The 16,069-nt window shown below is 37.3% G+C and overlaps 3 protein-coding genes across 8 annotated transcripts in view; 2 read left to right on the top strand and 1 right to left on the bottom strand.

Moving 5' to 3' along the window:
• Window positions 1–3,363, top strand: part of GNPTAB (N-acetylglucosamine-1-phosphate transferase subunits alpha and beta) — a 41,057-nt gene extending 37,694 nt beyond the window's left edge. Inside the window, exons 20-22 of one of the 2 annotated variants that reach the window (XM_042050398.1) lie at window positions 920–1,010; window positions 1,602–1,659; window positions 2,157–3,363. In XM_042050398.1, coding sequence (XP_041906332.1) covers window positions 920–1,010; window positions 1,602–1,649 — 139 coding nt within the window. In that variant the 3' untranslated portion in view covers window positions 1,650–1,659; window positions 2,157–3,363. The remainder of the gene's footprint in view (window positions 1–919; window positions 1,011–1,601; window positions 1,660–2,156) is intronic. The other variant, XM_042050397.1, reaches the window with a different exon arrangement.
• Window positions 3,364–3,473: 110 nt separating this feature from the next.
• SYCP3 (synaptonemal complex protein 3) lies at window positions 3,474–13,109 on the top strand. 4 transcript variants are annotated; one of them, XM_042050405.1, is made up of 9 exons: window positions 3,474–3,829; window positions 5,326–5,472; window positions 6,596–6,671; window positions 7,668–7,702; window positions 9,395–9,512; window positions 10,478–10,577; window positions 11,336–11,434; window positions 12,606–12,710; window positions 12,846–13,109. In XM_042050405.1, exons 2-9 carry the CDS (start codon window positions 5,343–5,345, stop codon window positions 12,897–12,899), a joined length of 717 nt encoding a protein of 238 aa, XP_041906339.1. In that variant the 5' UTR covers window positions 3,474–3,829; window positions 5,326–5,342; the 3' UTR covers window positions 12,900–13,109. The 4 variants fall into 4 exon arrangements, with proteins under 4 accessions (XP_041906339.1, XP_041906340.1, XP_041906337.1 ...); XM_042050406.1 differs by lacking the exon at window positions 11,336–11,434; XM_042050403.1 differs by lacking the exon at window positions 12,846–13,109 and having other exon boundaries at window positions 11,336–12,696.
• CHPT1 (choline phosphotransferase 1) overlaps window positions 12,761–16,069 on the bottom strand; it is a 21,518-nt gene continuing 18,209 nt past the window's right edge. For both annotated transcript variants that reach the window (XM_042050401.1, XM_042050400.1), the window contains one exon: window positions 12,761–12,925. In XM_042050401.1, coding sequence (XP_041906335.1) covers window positions 12,881–12,925 — 45 coding nt within the window. In that variant the 3' untranslated portion in view covers window positions 12,761–12,880. The remainder of the gene's footprint in view (window positions 12,926–16,069) is intronic.

Below are 16,069 nucleotides of genomic sequence, written 5' to 3'. Positions count from 1 at the left end.
AGGATCATAGGGGTGACTGTAGTGCTACAAGCCCTGCTGTAGTAGTGGCAGAGGGAGCATGGGGCAAACCCATTTCAGCAGTTAGCTTTAGAAATTTGTGCTGGAGGAGTAGACACAGTGTTGGCTCTTTTTGAGACCCTCCATCAAGACTTTTTGTAGCTTCAAAAACATGCTTTATTTGGACTTGTTTGTAGCCAAAGATGATTCTACCCCAGGGTGGGTTAAGGCATGCCAAATTGCTGGTGGAAATCAAAGTATTTTCAGAATCACAGGACAGCCCAGGATGGCAGGGACCTCACAAAGATCATTTGGTCCAACGTTTCATGGAAAAAGGTGCCTAGATGAGACTGTCTCCTGCCAGCTCTCAAGTGTCCTGGCTACAGGACTGTAGCACATAAGAGAATTGCAGTTTGGTCAAAAAGGACATACGCAGTGTGACTCTCTCCTTCCCCACTTGTGACTGCAAAACCATAGTTGCCACAAACAGATGTGGCACTTGGGGACGTAGTTTAGGTGTGGACTTGGCAGTGTTAGCTTAACAGTTTTAGACTCAATCTTCAAGGTCTTTTCTAATCTAAACAATTCTGTGATCTAGCACCCTGAGCAGTCATATCTTGGAAACTTCCAGTGGTGCAGACTCTACCATGTTTCTGGGGAGACTGCTCCAGTAAATGATGGTTTTGACTGTAAAAAAATTTTCTTATATCAAGATGAAACCTCTCCCAGTCCAACTTGTAGCTGTTGCCCCATGTCCTCTCTATGTGGCTCTTTGTGAAGAGAGAGCCTACGTCCTCTTTTTAGTCAACCTTTAAGAACCTGAAAAAACTTTCTTTGCATGTTCCATGGAAACTCTTAAAGTTTAAATATTTGCATTTGTGAATATGAAGCTGTTTTTCTGTTTCCTTCTTTCTTTGTCCAGGAGGGCATATAGAGACAAGCTCAAATTCTGGACCCACTGTGTTCTAGTAACACTTATTGTGTTTACAGTCATCTCATTTTTTGCTGAACAGGTAAAGTTAATGTCTTCTTATCAAATCTGTATAACACTTAACAGATTGTGGAATCTTCAGGGTAACATTGGATGGATTTTTTAAATAGGTTTTGAAGAGTAGCTAGGATTCTTCCTTCATAAAAGTAGTAAAGATGTTACATGACTGATTATTAGGTTGCTTTAATTTTTAAGTCACCATGTTGAGATTCCTTGAAAAGAGAGTCATATGGGGAGAAGGAGAGTGGCACCTTCTCAGATGCCTTGTGACAGTAAGGTCCATCACCAGTGTGCTGAATTTGGATGCTGAAATTCAGTAATGGTTTTCGAAATTCTTGGTCTGTTAACATACATGCTGGTAGAAGTGTATAGTAAGTTAAGAGGAAGGAAACGTAGTCCAGAAAGGAATCTTAAGTTACTTAAAGGCCTTATCAAAATCTCTTCTCTTAAGTAATTGCAAAGACTCCTACTGAATTCAAAAGATTTTGAATCTGACTCAAGGGGAAAAAAACCTTCCACTTCTGCAAGCTTAAAATCGCTTTCTTGAACGTGATTAGTCCTGCTAAACTCAGAGGGAGTCAATGGAACAAATCATATGGGTAATTCTTTGCAGGTTGGGGCCTTAAGTAACACTTTCCGTGGTCTGATGAAGAGGGTGTAATTCTTGAAAGGTTGGCTTTTGATTATTTTTTTTTTCTCACCTGTAACTTTTGCATGACTCTTTCCCTTGATTTTCAGCCTTTTGTATATATTAGAAAACTCCATTAGTAACTTGGTTTTGGAAGGGGATACCCAGCTTAGTGGTACAGTTAGGAATATAAATACCATTTTATGATGCCAGCTTTGTGCTGGTCTTTTAAAAATAGAATGTAGCTCGGTGCTAATTTAAATGCACAAATAACCTTTAAAATAATCAGAATGAAGGCATGGTGTATTTTTCACTTTCTGCTTGTATTCTGATTATTGAGATGTCTAGTGGAAATGTGCATATCTAATAGATGAATTGGAGTAGAAAATGCCTTTCTTGTGCAATGACAAAAAAAAAGTACAGTATTGAGTATTTACCATGGGTGGTACAGATTTGATAGTTTCTAGGATGAAAACCTGACCAGCTGTGGACCTTTAGCCCAGCAGAGGACTACATATTGTATTTTTTTTCTCTCCTCAGCTAATTGCACTTAAACGAAAGATTTTTCCAAGGAGAAGGATCCAAAAAGAAGTTGGTCATGAACGAATCAAAGTGTAGAAGAGCTTTATTTTGGAGATCAGTCTACCTCAAGCTGTGATTAAGCATTTTAAATGTCTCTTTCATAAGTGTCTTTTCTGGTTTGCTATTTAACTACACTGATATGAAGAAAAAAAAAATCATGCACCTACATTAGAATCTCTGCAGTACTCTTGATGATATAAAAGCTGCTGGAACTGTGGCAATGCAAAATAACAACAACAACAAATTGCAGGACACCTGTACATAGGCAGTTTTCAACAGAGCTTACTTCACAACTCTTAGTTCACGGCCATGTTATCCTTTTTTATAAAAAGGGTTACCTAAACAAATGTAACTGCATTTCTTGCAGTGGATGTTGCCAACTAGATAAAATGTTGGAAGGAAAAGTTGTTTGGGATCAGCTTAAGAAGTCCTTAATCTTGCATTCCAAAGCATTTTGCAAATTTCTGTCGTTGCTGCTTTTTTTAGCCCTCCGGGGAAAATTGAGAATTATGTAACTTGTCATTTAAATTTAGTATACATTTATAGATGTTGACATTCTTTAAAGCACAGTGACAATTCATTTCCCTATTTGTAGTGTATAATTGGGATTTGAAAGAAAGGTATGCTACAAAAAAATTACACAGTAACAACATCTAATGGTTTATTTGAAAGATGTTTTCTATCTGGTGTTATTATAGTCCAAAGAATACTCAAAGAAATGGTGTTATTTCCTGGCTTGATTACAAAGACGGTTGTAATAAATGAAAATGATCAAGGTAAAATATTTTATAAGCATTGTAAATAAAAAAGCAAAAGTGCCTATATATGAATGGGTAACAAATTGTTTCAAAGTAGAAAAGTATGGGGAGCAGTGTTTCAGTTCATAAAACAATATTTTTACTGACAGACAAAGCTGTGGTGTTTCTCAATTTAACAGGGTTTGGCCCTGTATTTTGCTGAGATATCAGAGTAGCGTGGTTTTATGTGGGAAAGGGTACTGAATCTTTTCAAGCAGAAATTTTTTGTGGTGTATCTTCACTTAATTGTATTAGCAGTATTCAGAAAGCATTAATTTTTGTAACCGGATGATGTACAAAATGTATGTGGATATGTATTGTAAGATACTTGGCTTGCTTTGAAATTAACTAAAATGTGATGAAAGTTTTGTGTGTCGTTTCTGCTTCAAAGTCAAACAAAGCTCACACATTTTGGTAACTCAGCCAGGAATCTGTATGAATCTTTACGTCAAAAGTTTGTATTTTTTCCTTTAAAAACCTTCCAGCTGTAATGATTTAATACGAATGTGAAGCCTGGATCGGTTCTCAAAGTGGAATGAAGCTTTTGAGCACCGCGAGGCTCTGCAGGCGCTGCCCGGCCCGGCCCCGCTCCTGAGGGCGGCAGCGCCGCGGTCCCGCCCTTTCCCGGCGGCGGGAGGCGCTGAGGCGGCACCGCGCCCTGTCCCGCCCGGGGAGCCGCGGGAGGAGCGTGAGGGCTGCCAGGGGCCCCGGGGGTCTGGGCCAGCGGCGTTCCCTCTGCTGCAACAGGAGGGCGTGAGGTGCCCTGCCCCTGCCGCCCGTGCGTCCCCTCAGGGTGAGGCGGCTGAGGGCACAAGTCTCCCTTGCTGCTCTGAGGTGGGTCCCCACGGTGAAAAGCCCCACACAGGACCCAGGAAATCCACACAACTATGGGCTTGTTTCGTATCTTTTTGGGGCAGGGTAAAAAAAAAAAAAAAAAAAAAAGAAGGTGAGTTTCTCTAAAAATCACTTAAAATACACAGCTGTGGATTGAAGACACTCAGATTGGCTAAACAGGTACCTACACGGGATGGGTGAGGGCTGCGTGGGCTTGTGAGGTGGCAGGATTGTTTTACACCTGGGTGAGGAGGACTGAGCAGTTCTACTTTGTAAACTGATTTTTAGTACAAAGAAAAGTGTCTGTATGTCAAATAAAATACATGCTTACAGTTCAAAGTTGAAGTGCTTTGGCAGCACAGGGACAGGCACTCTCCCTCCTTTACATCACGTTCTCAACAGTCAGAGTAGTCAAAAAGCAGATTAAATCTTGACAATTTTCTCTCATTTGAGGATAATTCTAATGCAAGGGCTTTTGATTTTCCAGTCAATAAAGACACCTGTTTTTCAAGACACTTGCAAAGTCTAAAAATCTTCATGCTACATAGAGAAGCATCAACCTCAGAAAAAGCTGGGTATTAAAAAGCACTGTTCCTTCCTTAGTGTAGTGTGGCCATGTTTACAGATCCATGGAATCTGGGATTAAAAATAAAATTTCACAACTATTGAAAAATAAAATTAAAAAAAACCCAGAAACAGGAAACCTGAGGTGTGTGAGAGAGTTGTTAATGTTGGGGGGACTTTGTAGCCTTTGAAATTCAAAAGATCTTTAATGGAGTTCTCAATTTCTGTGTGTGAACTTAATTTTCAGGTCTGTCTGTGCCCTGGCTAGTGGAAAACATACTGATATTTCTAGCTGTGTTGAATTGTGTCCAGAATGAGAGCTTTACTAAAATAGTAAATAAATGAGTATTTTTTTAAGAGGGTAGTGTATGTGTGAAATGTTTACCAATGTAGAAATGGCATTACTTACATTACAGAATGCAGAGGTGTAATAGCTATAAAGAAAGATAAATCAGAACCTGGAAGTTGCCCAAGACTTTTAAAAATGGCATAAGCATATGTATATTTGTCTCTACACTGTGGGATGGCTTGTAGAATCACATTGTTCTCTATGGTTTATCGTTTCTCTATTTTGGACAGTAGAATATTGGCATAGTATAGCTTTTGGGGAATGCAGTACTGGATATGACAAAATGTATAATAAACCTTATAGATGCTAAGCTGGCAGACATCTTAAGACAATGGATAACTTATATTTTTTTTCCAGCAGAATCAAGTATGTTCCTAATAGCCCTGGCATTTTTTTAGCATGTTCTTAAAAGCATTGCTGATGGGTAATGCTGTGGAGTACCTCAAAATTAAACTAGTTTGACTGCTTGCAGGTGCAGACTTTTAAAGAGATACCCATAACAGGTCCATGTAAGCGTGAAAACATTTTTATTTTCAATTTATTGTGGGGGAAGTTACGTGACAAATACAATATACTGTTTCAGTAGGGAAAGATCTCACCATGGCACCATCGGGAAGAAAGCATGGAGGAAAAGCTGGTAAACCAGCACAGGAAGATCAGACCATACCTGCTTATGATTTTGAGGAGGAAAGAAAGGAACTGAGTGGATCAGAGGAAGATCTTAGAGAAGGTGCTTATATGACTCTTTTAGCACATTTGTAAAATGTGAAGTTTATCACATTTGTGAATATGAATAGAAAGGAAGAGAATTCTGAGTCCGCCAGGGACTGGGCAAATCATGGTTCGTAATTCCTGAGACCACCAGGCTCCTCCTGTGTAATTCTGATTGGTAAGAGGAGAGAGCCCAATTGAACAGCTCTGTGTAGTGCACTATTATGTCCTGACATTCCAGGTGGAGTCTTCAACAGAGTAGAATTTTATCACATGATTATGTTCCCTTATTTTAATGCCATATCCTTCTGTCACCTGGCAGCACAGAACATTGTGAGACCAGGGCGGGGCACAAGAGCTCTGCCCACTTGTCTGAAGCACTGAGTTGGGTAAGGTTGTTGGAGTTCTAGCAGGGTTAAGAGTACTTCAGAAAGGATCTGAACCAAAGAAAAGAAGTAGAGAAAGCTGAGGCAAAAAAGAAGATAAATCAGCTGAGGGATTCTTGTTAATTTTGAGGGAATATCATCAAAAAAGCAGACTTGGCTTCAAAATACAGTTCTCAATCATCACATGATAGTTTTTTGTAAAGTCTGGTGTAAGTCCACTTCTGAATTTTTCCATTTCAGCAGTTATCTCTGGGCTTATTTCTCATTAATTTCTCCCCTCCATTCATTTAGACTAAATTCCTCATTAATGAAATCTGACAACCAAGGATTTTTGTTTTCAAAATAATGTTAGTATCTATCTGTGATTTTGATTTTTAAAGGTATGGAATTACAGTACCTATTTTATGGTAAAATTGAGATTGAACTTTACAATTTTTTATCTTATTTTTACTTTCTGATGATTTTTATATTGTGAGCTGGGAGTAATGGTGAAGTAGTGGACAGAGAAAGTAAAACTGTTTGGGACCAGTGTAGAGAATTCAAAGCAATGCCAGCTCAAATCTGGCCTTGCAGAGTAATTCACCACCATCTGTCAACTCCAGACTCAAAGTTACAGGAGCTGCCTGTGTTGCTGACAGGAACTGAGCCCCATGAGATATGGTTGGGGAAATGGCATTACAGAAAAGTAATTACACTTTTAATAACTCAACCAACACAAAATGTATTTTTGTAAATATTTCTATAATCCTTCTTAAGGTGACACACCAGTCATGGACAAGCATGGAAAGAAAAGACCTTTGGTGGCTACGCATGTGGGTCCAGATGATGTGGGGTAAGGTTAGATGTTTGGGGGCTTTTTCCAAAATAAGCAGGTCTTAAATAAATACCAACTTCAGTTATTCACTACACTCATTTTTGCTTTGTTTGGGTTTGGTTTTTTTAGTATTTGATTCAAAAATTAAGTGACAGATAATACAGTAGTTGTACGTAAATAAAGTAAACGTAGCATTTTAAAATGGTAATTCTTCAGTTTCTTTGTAGGTACTTTTTAACATGCAGGAAAATTTGATATATTTGTGTGAATCAAAAATTTTGTATCTTTTAAAATATTATTTCTTTTATCCTAAGTTGTTGATAATTTCAATAAATTCAATTTTTTTCCCTCTGATTTTATTGCTTGAAGATATTAGCAATACTTTAAATGATCCAAATATTGCATTAAAAATAAATTCTTTTCACAGATAAATGCTTAAAAAAAAGTATTCATGGTCAGTGTAAATGTAATAAAAAAGTATATGCTGAAATAGTTTTCAAGCAGATTATAACTGTTGAGTTGAAGATACTGTTTTTACTGTATTACACACTGCCTTACACACTGGTGTTACCATCTTAAAGATGCTGTAAAAACAACCCTGATATTATTTGCCCTGGATTTTTTTACTGTGTCAGTCATGCTAACTGAGATGAACTTGCTTTCATTTGGTGTTACAAACACCCTTTTTGTTTTCTTTGTTATAGGGAATGATCAATTTTATTTACTGACTGCCCTTACTCAAGACCCTTTAAATGCCTAAGTACCTCTTTACTAGGGAGTAAGCTAATAGATTCTAGCATTATTAAAAAAAAAAAAAAAAGCAAATTAGTCTGAAAAAGAAACCTCTCACAGGAGGAGAAAAGGAGTGTAATTATTTTATCTTATGGCAGTCGCAGTTCTGTCCCTGCTCAAAAGTAATAGGCATGTGAAGAAAATTAGTTTTAAGCATATACAACAAGTCTTACTTTCAAGTCAGAAAATGGGCAAATAAAAATTTGAAACACTATTTTGTAGGGGTGAAGTACAGAATATGTTGGAGAGATTTGGAGGTAAGTACACTTACATTCTAATTAATTAAAAAAGAGTTGCAGAGTTTAAAGTAGTTACTTACCACAAAATAACTTTCAAGACTTACACAAAATGACCAGTTTTTGTAGCATTTTTCAGAATTTCTGAATAAAGCCAGCTTTCAGAAAAGAAAAAAAAAGTTATATCTAAGGAGAGCAAAGGGAAAGAAGAGGAGGGAATAACTATATAAATGAGTCACAGCTTGTAAGTGTAGATAATTACAAACGAAAAGGGAAAGATGCATGAGCGCTTTGGATAATCAATTCCAATCTTAAGATGAAGTTTAGGAGGTAGTAAATATATTGTAGAGAAAAGGGACAATAGCAGTTTGCTGTTGTTCTCACTCAATTTTTTGTCACACTGACATAGAGGATACTGGGGCCAGCAAGACTTGAGTGAGAAATAAGGGGTGTGTCAATGTTAACATAAGCAGCAAAAGAGAACGAATAGTTGTAATTCTAGACAGGCAATTTTGGAGGTAGAGTTTAATTGTGATACAGAATGAGAGAGCAGTCTGTACTTAGTACTTCCAGCAATCTAAAGAGCAGGGAATCAGCAGATAAGAGAATTTCAGCAGTCAGAAGTACTATGAGTTTCTAGAGTAGCCAGATAACGAGGCTAAGTAATGCCAGTCATCCAGTGATGAGAGATTTGTGTGTGTCACTTAGCAGGATTTAGTACAGTCATCATCAGATCCTCAGGTGGCTTTACCTAGTTAAATTACCAGCTGAATTCTAGATAGTGACAGGTTAGAGAAAAAACATTTTTAACTTATAAAGAATGTACAATACCCATCACAGAGTAAGCAAACATCAAAAAGAAAGAAGGAAGGGAAACCATTTTAATGCTTCCATGGAAGGAAGGGAAACCATTTTAATGCCAGCATTATGCACTCAGTAGCTGATTAATACTTTCATTGTATGCAATAAAAGAAACCTGTACAGCGTCATTACTTGCATATCAAACTTCAGGTGAAAGAGGAGCTAAAGTAACTCCTTAATCCACAAATTAGGAGTTTTGGCTGTCACAAAATTACATATTTTGTATCACAGAGTGGTATTAGGAATCTGCAATTAGGATAAGAGGAGGATTTCAATGTTAAAGAGTTATGGTTGCTTGTAATTTAAGACACAAAAAAGGAAAGAAAGGAAGGATGGAAGGAGGGAAAATGAATGGATCAGAGAGAGGATGCTGTCTGTACAAAATAGTGGGTTTGGCATTAGCAGGGGTGGATGCCTCAGCAAATCAGAGAGGTTTGACAGATGTTTCCTGAAATCTACAGTGAGAAGGAAGAGAAATTACTGTATTAACCTTAAGCTGTGACTTGATAAATCTCCAAATGTAAATTGAAGTGAAACGAACACAGTAACTTATATTAACACTTAAAAAGTACTGTCTGAAGTATAAAAAATAGTTTTCCATTCATTATGTTCAAGTAATTTGCATAATACTCTGAAACAGATGTTGGTTAGGGTGTATGAGGGGCATAAGCAAGTAGCATTCCCACCAGTGCCACCAGCAGACTGAGGGACACTCACCACAGCAGTCCAGATCACACGAGTGTCATTAGAACACACCTCATTTGCTTCTCCAAAATGTAACTCATCAGCATTTTTAATACATGGCACAATGTATCCAGTATGCTTAATTTCTAAATATTCTTTGACTTTCAGCTGACATCAACAAGGCTCTCTTAGCTAAGAGGAAACGATTAGAAATGTATACAAAAGCCTCACTCAAAACCAGTAACCAGAAGATTGAACATGTTTGGAAAACGCAGCAGGAGCAAAGGTGACATTTACTCTTGGTTTTCAAGCCTGTGAACTAGATTCCCTTCTGTCACAGAATGGATAGTTGCTCTGTCCTCTTGCAGTTAAATAGCAAGTACTGCATCTAATGTTAAATATCTGCTCAAGGCCTTTGCTGCCTCCAGTTGTGTTCACTTTGTTAATCTGACAGGAATAATTTAGAACATTCTCTTTTGAACAGAGAAATTTAAGATTTGGAACTCTGACACCAACGTATGTTAAAGAGCTGGCCTTTTATCTTTACAGAAAGTGACCTTTGATGTTATTTTTGTCTTTTAAAACAATGTGGGGGGGGGTTTCCACTTTGGACTTTTCTGTTTCTAGGTGAAAACTAAAAAATGTTCAGTAAAACTTTAATACCATTCTGGTTAAGAAAGAAAATAATTTCCACCTTGCTTAACATTCCTCTCGCCTCTTAAGGCATATTTAACTACTACATCTGATACTAGAAGTAGAGCAAACTGAAAAATGAGACAGCTGAAAACTAGAAGTCAGCAATACTTGTAACTGCCTTGGAATTGTTCTACATTTATATGTATTTGAAACTTGTATGGACAAAATTTTAAGAAATGAGCTAATCAGTTTTGCAATATAAACAGCTTGTGTTAAAGCAAACATCTGTAATTGGGTTAGAAAACCACAGTAAATCTCAGAAAACCTGACACTGTTAGGAAGTGTCTTTTTAACCAGCATTTCTTTTTAACCAGTATTTTATGGGAGTGCTGTCTCTTTATAGATATATTCCACATCCACTCAGTGTGTGTTCAGTTTTTCAAAACATACAGTATTCAAATAGGGTCAGATGTCAAAATAGCCTATTTCTTTATGCCAGCTTTTATTCTATTCCATGCATGTGTTGAACCTTAGCTTTCCTTGTAGCTAAAGATTTATTTATTAAATGCTTTCCCTGTAGCATTTGTCGTACTTACAGATGGTATCTGTTTATAGGCAGAAGCTCAATCATGAGTTCTCCCAGCAGTTCCTGACTTTATTTCAGCAATGGGATGTAGATGTGCAAAAAGCAGAAGAGCAGGAAGAAAAACTAGCAGTGAGTTTCCAGCATGGCACAAGTTTCACTGTATTTTCACAAGGAGGGAATATTGTTAAGACATTCAAGAAATATGAAAACACTTTATGTAGTTTAAACATAAATATATGATTGTTGAAGTTTTGGGAAGAGGGGTGCATTTATAAGTTTTATTGCAAGTTTATAAACACTGTTAAGTAATGCCCTAGGCCAGCATATGCCTTGAGAAAAGCCTAGACCATTCAAGGAGAAGAAAGATGTGTGCTGTTTCTGTCCATCCATAGTCTTTGGGTCTGGGAACAAAGGAATAAAAGAAAGTAGTTTTCTTTTAGCACACATTGCTTAAAAGTATGCCTGTATATAATAAATGTAGGAGAATTTGATCACTGAAAGGGGATAGGAGCTACCCAATGGAATGTAATCATGTGATGTTGCTGTGTTTGTACTTCCAACATATTTGCAAGTTTTGCTTTTCCCTAAGTAGCACATTCCTCTGGGATACCCTAAGAAACTGTGGGGGATAGGAATCCTCATGGGATTTTACAGGGATAATTCAGGTTGCAAGAGACCTCAGGAGGTGACTTGGGGCTTAATCCAGTCTTCAGTCTTATTTTCATTAATAAAAGCAAGGGTAACTCTCCAGGCAGAGATCGACATTACAAGGCACAGATTTCCAGTGAAGGCAGAATTTCTGATTCTGAAAAATGACACTGGTGTGCTGTCCAAGCACTCTGGTTAACAACTGATGCAATTATGTTTTTCTTTCGCTTCTGCTTCAGAATATGCTTCGCCAGCAACAAAAAGTTTTTCAACAGGCACGAATAGTTCAAAGTCAGAGACTGAAAACCATTAAGCAACTCTACGAGCAATTCCTAAAGGTAAATCTTTTTCTTGGAAGGCAGCTGATCCTTATCATACCACTTAAGAAAGCTGCATTAATTCAGTGTTTTGTTTGGTATTTCTTTAACAAAGTAACTAACACACTAGACAGCAAGCAAAAAACTTGGTTTGAGTACAACCAAACAAAAATTTTACTTTTTAGTTAAAAGCCTTCCTCACAAGAGAAAATCTTCTGTGCCTTAATCATCTTCAGGACCCTTTTTTGGGCTCTATCCTCTGTATCCGTGTCGCTCTTGTACTGGGGAGTCTGAACTGGACCCAGCACTCCAGGTGTGGCCTCACCAGCTACATGGCCCCCAGCATACAGGGCAGATTCAAGTCCATCAGTTTCTGACAAACCTTAATTTCTGTTCAAGTAATTTCCTAGCTGATTTTGAAATTTCAGTTAGTTATGATAAGCTTGGTGTTTGGTTTGGTTTTTTTCCAAGTCTGGTAGTTGAGAAAAATAAATCTGAAATCGTGAAACTCTTAGTTTAAAATAGTCAGAATATACAGAATCTATTACAGAAGCATTAATAAATAATAGCAGTTCCAAAATGTCAAAAATGTCTTAATCAAAGAGGAAAAACTGAACAGAAGGTCAAGTATTACTTTGATTTTTCTCCTCAAAGAAGATCAAACAGTAGAAGTCAAGCCTTAAATAAGCTTAATACAAATAAAGGAAAATGCTAACTAGACACATGCACAGAGGTAGGTGTAATTTTATGTACAAAAAGGGAAGATAACCAGGGAGTTTTATTTGGCTTATTTGGGGAGAAGTGTGCAAAGAAATGTACTGGGGTTTATACTCCTCACTTCAAGTCCTGCAAGGTTGTCATAATACTGAACCCCTGCCATTCCTGACAGATGTCTGTTCAATCTCCTCTTGTACTACTCTTAATTGAAATGCAGAATAAGTAGCTGAGACCTCACAGAGGCTGACAGGAGAGTTCTATTTTTTTCTCAGGGTACATATTGTTTAAATAGGAATATAGACTGGAGCATGAAGTCCTGTATGATTCCTCTGCCAAGTTTGTGACAAACTCATCAATTATCAGTGATCACTGTAAAAATTAAATTGTAGTATGAATAATGATTGGGTTGTCTGCTTGTTTTAAATTAACCCCTTGACACTGAGGAGTTCTGAATTAAAGTTATCCTTAACTTCAGAGCATGGAAGAGCTGGAGAAGAGCAATGAAAATCTTCTGGCTGGTGCCCAAAATGAACTTCGCAAGGAAATGGCTATGTTGCAGAAGAAGATTATGATGGACACTGTAAGTATCAGATCTATGAAGTTAGTTAAATGCAAAAATAGAACATTCTATTAAAAGTCATTTGACATTCATTTAATTCAAAGGAATCATATTGATACAGCATTTGTTCAGCATTATCTCCTTTTCTTGTGACAGCAACAGCAGGAGATGGCAACTGTTCGCAAGTCTCTTCAGTCCATGTTATTCTGATGGCTCAGTGGAGGAGCAACTTGTACCTAAGTAACATGATACAAGTACAGGCATTAGAAGGATGTTGAGATTTGGATGTTAAGATTTAAATGTTTCAAGGTTCTTATTAAACGCTTTCCTGGATTGTTCTAATCTTGTCTGTTAATGTTGTAAGAACATATCTTAGTAAACTTTTATTACTGGGGGGCAGTATGGACCCCAAACCATTCACTGTCTGTCCAATTAATTTTTAACTATTTCATATCCACTTTCAATAGCATTGGACTGTTTAAATTGTTTCACTTTTTCTAATGCTTAATTCTTCCCCTTGTTACAATTTATGAAATATGCATTACCCAGATTTTACATCATAACTTGAGGCCTTTAGGTACATTATGCAAATAGAAGCATTTCTAACAAGCTGCAGATTTTCACAGTTTCAACACTTAGTCTGCTGATATATTAGCAGTTATAAAAATTCACAGGGTATGACACAGCTCAGATAGAATTGTTTAATGATGTGTATGATGGTAAATTAAAGTAAGTTTGTTAACTCTTTTGTTAGTCTAGGCATTGTACTATCTTTCTATTAGTAAGGGATTTATAAACTGCTGTAATTTTTCCAGAAAACAGGGTCTTTTTAGTTAAATGATGAGCTTAAGGTATCAGCTCAAGTAACAATAAACAAACATTATGCATTTTGGGGTATATACTTTTTGTAGAACCACTGCTAGAAGAAATCTACCTCATTTATTTAGTACAGGCTATTACAAGCCTTTGAGATGGAATATTACTTTTTGCAATCCCAAATGACTAGCAATTTAGGGAGGCCAGAGTTTTAAGGATAAAGCATTTATCTTTTATGTATCTCGTTACAGTAAGTAAGTATAAATGAAACAATTGGCTTAGTGTGCATGCAGTTTGTTTTTACAGAAAACCATTACACTGGAATGTCCACTTTTACAAATTAAGTAGTTGCCAACATATTTAATGCTTTCATTTAATACGACAGTAGATAAAACAAAATCCATCCACACGCCCACACACACAAATGTGATGTTTTCATAACAATGTGTTTCAAAACCATATTCTTCTTCTCAGCTTACTAGCATTTTTTAGTTCAGAGTCAAGTCATTTGATGGTGGTTCTCCAGGTTTGGAAGCCAGATTAGTGATGGCTAACTTGCAGAAACTTCAGCTGTTAGCTTGTAACTGATGTTGAACAAGTAACCAGCATGGATTAAACTTGTTCTGCCTCTGCTAAGATTCAGAACAGGAGCAAACATGGAAGTTACACTGCTACAGTGATGCATGAGGTAATACGGGCCTCTTATGGGTAACCAATAACAATGCTGATTTGTAACTACTGAGTCTCAGCCCTCTAAGGACAATTACATGAGGCTATGAAAGAGTTGCTTTCTTATGAAAGACAGGCTCTGCTTCGGATCTTCAATAGGAGCTTATTTGTTAGCATTGCCTCCTGGTTCTGGTTTTATTTGTTAGTACTGAGTCATGGTTCTGGTTTTCCAAGTGATTTCTGCATTAGTTTCCTATCATCCATATACCTCAATCATATCCTTAAAATTACTTCTACCGACTATGCCATGACACAGTTTTGACCATTGTGGAGAGCCCACTCATCTAACTCTAAAGACATTGCCTGTGTCTTTTCATCAGGTGGTTAATTTGCTTACAGTAATTCAGCCAAACTAAAATGGCCATTACCATCTTCTTTTCTATTTGACCGTGGCCTGGGTTCAGGCTAAATTCATGTGCAGATGCTGTGTCATTTCCAGCCTCAAGCAGGAGTAGTAGAATTCACTCTGAACTGATATTAGTTACTTTGAGTTGTAGTCCTCTGGCAGTAACTGCTACAGTTATCCCTCAAAAAAGTTATTTTATTCTTCTTAGGTAGGAGGGTAGTGGATGCTACTTTATTCCCTCCAGAATAGCAGACAATACACCACTTTAAAAGTCCCTTGAATGCCTCAGAAAGTATTTTTGAATTAATAAGCAGGTACGAAGCTGCAGTGGTAGTATTTTTAACACAAACCATGGCATTCTTTATTGGACAGTTCAGGAAGGACCATGAACTTGGAGCTCAGGTACATATCAGCAACTGGAAGTAGTAATGCACACTTACATTCAACAGCTTTTTACATAAATCATATTCAAGTAGTACCTCTTTGAAGGAGCTTAAGCTTATAGGGTTTGTGTGCAAGTAATAATTTTTTCATGCAGATAACAAACTACTTTGATTCAGCTTTTCTCTAATGGCAACAGCCCTGTTGTTAGACATGCTACCCAGTGGGTCTGTTCTTAAAGGAAGAGAGAAGCTGATATTGGGCCTGCATTCCTGGAGAGTTTTACTTTAAGGTTCAGTTTTGTGCTCTTTTGCTTGGATAAAGTACAGTGGGACCAATTGTAAGGTAAATGAACACAGCGATAGCAAAAACACCACACACGGAAATACAGAAGGGCGGGCTGCAGTGCTGGAGCTACAGACATTGAAGTTTATCAGTGAACTTTGTCATTTGCTTCCATAGTCTTACAGATACAAGTTAGGGTGCCTAAGTGAGTCCTCTCCTTACATAGCTACCTGTAGTCTAGAGGATGAAGTGCAATGAGACTAACCTTATTATGACTACAAAACCAGAAACTGGCCTTGAAAGAAAGTACAACCTAAAGTTTTATGTAGTAGCAGTAGGTTATGTACTTAGATACTAGAGAATGCAAGAAGTCTAAAGGCACTCATAGCAGTACTTTGAAGTAGAAGAAAATTTTCCTGAGCTGTACCTCCTTTATCGACTGATCCAACAGCTTGTGCCTTAGAAGTACCAGGAGATTGAGTGATTTTTATCTCATGGCTGCCCTCATTTTACCAGTCTTAACAATGCAGAACTGAATTCATTGGTATGTCTGACAACCACTTCAGAGCAATTCCAACAAAACTTTAGAAATTAATGCTACAAGATTAGACACTTGGGTTAGGGAAATGTGAAATTCCTCTTCAAATTCTAGTTGGTAGCACCTTGGATTGCATTCTACATTCACCAGAAGTACAGAATTAAAGTTACCTAACAGGAAATGGCAACATTTTCAAATGTAGTATTTGTGGTCTGAAACACAGAGAAATACATACTGGTTCAAAAGTATTGATACAACAGCATCTGCAGAACTTTGTATCTACTA

Source organism: Corvus kubaryi, unplaced genomic scaffold, assembly GCF_017639235.1.
Source record: "Corvus kubaryi isolate FWS band 111438036 unplaced genomic scaffold, C.kubaryi_AGA036_p1.0 74, whole genome shotgun sequence".
NCBI classification, from domain to species: Eukaryota; Metazoa; Chordata; class Aves; order Passeriformes; family Corvidae; genus Corvus; species Corvus kubaryi.
The sequence above is the reverse complement of the archived record's forward strand: the minus strand, read 5'-3'. Positions and strand labels throughout refer to the sequence as shown.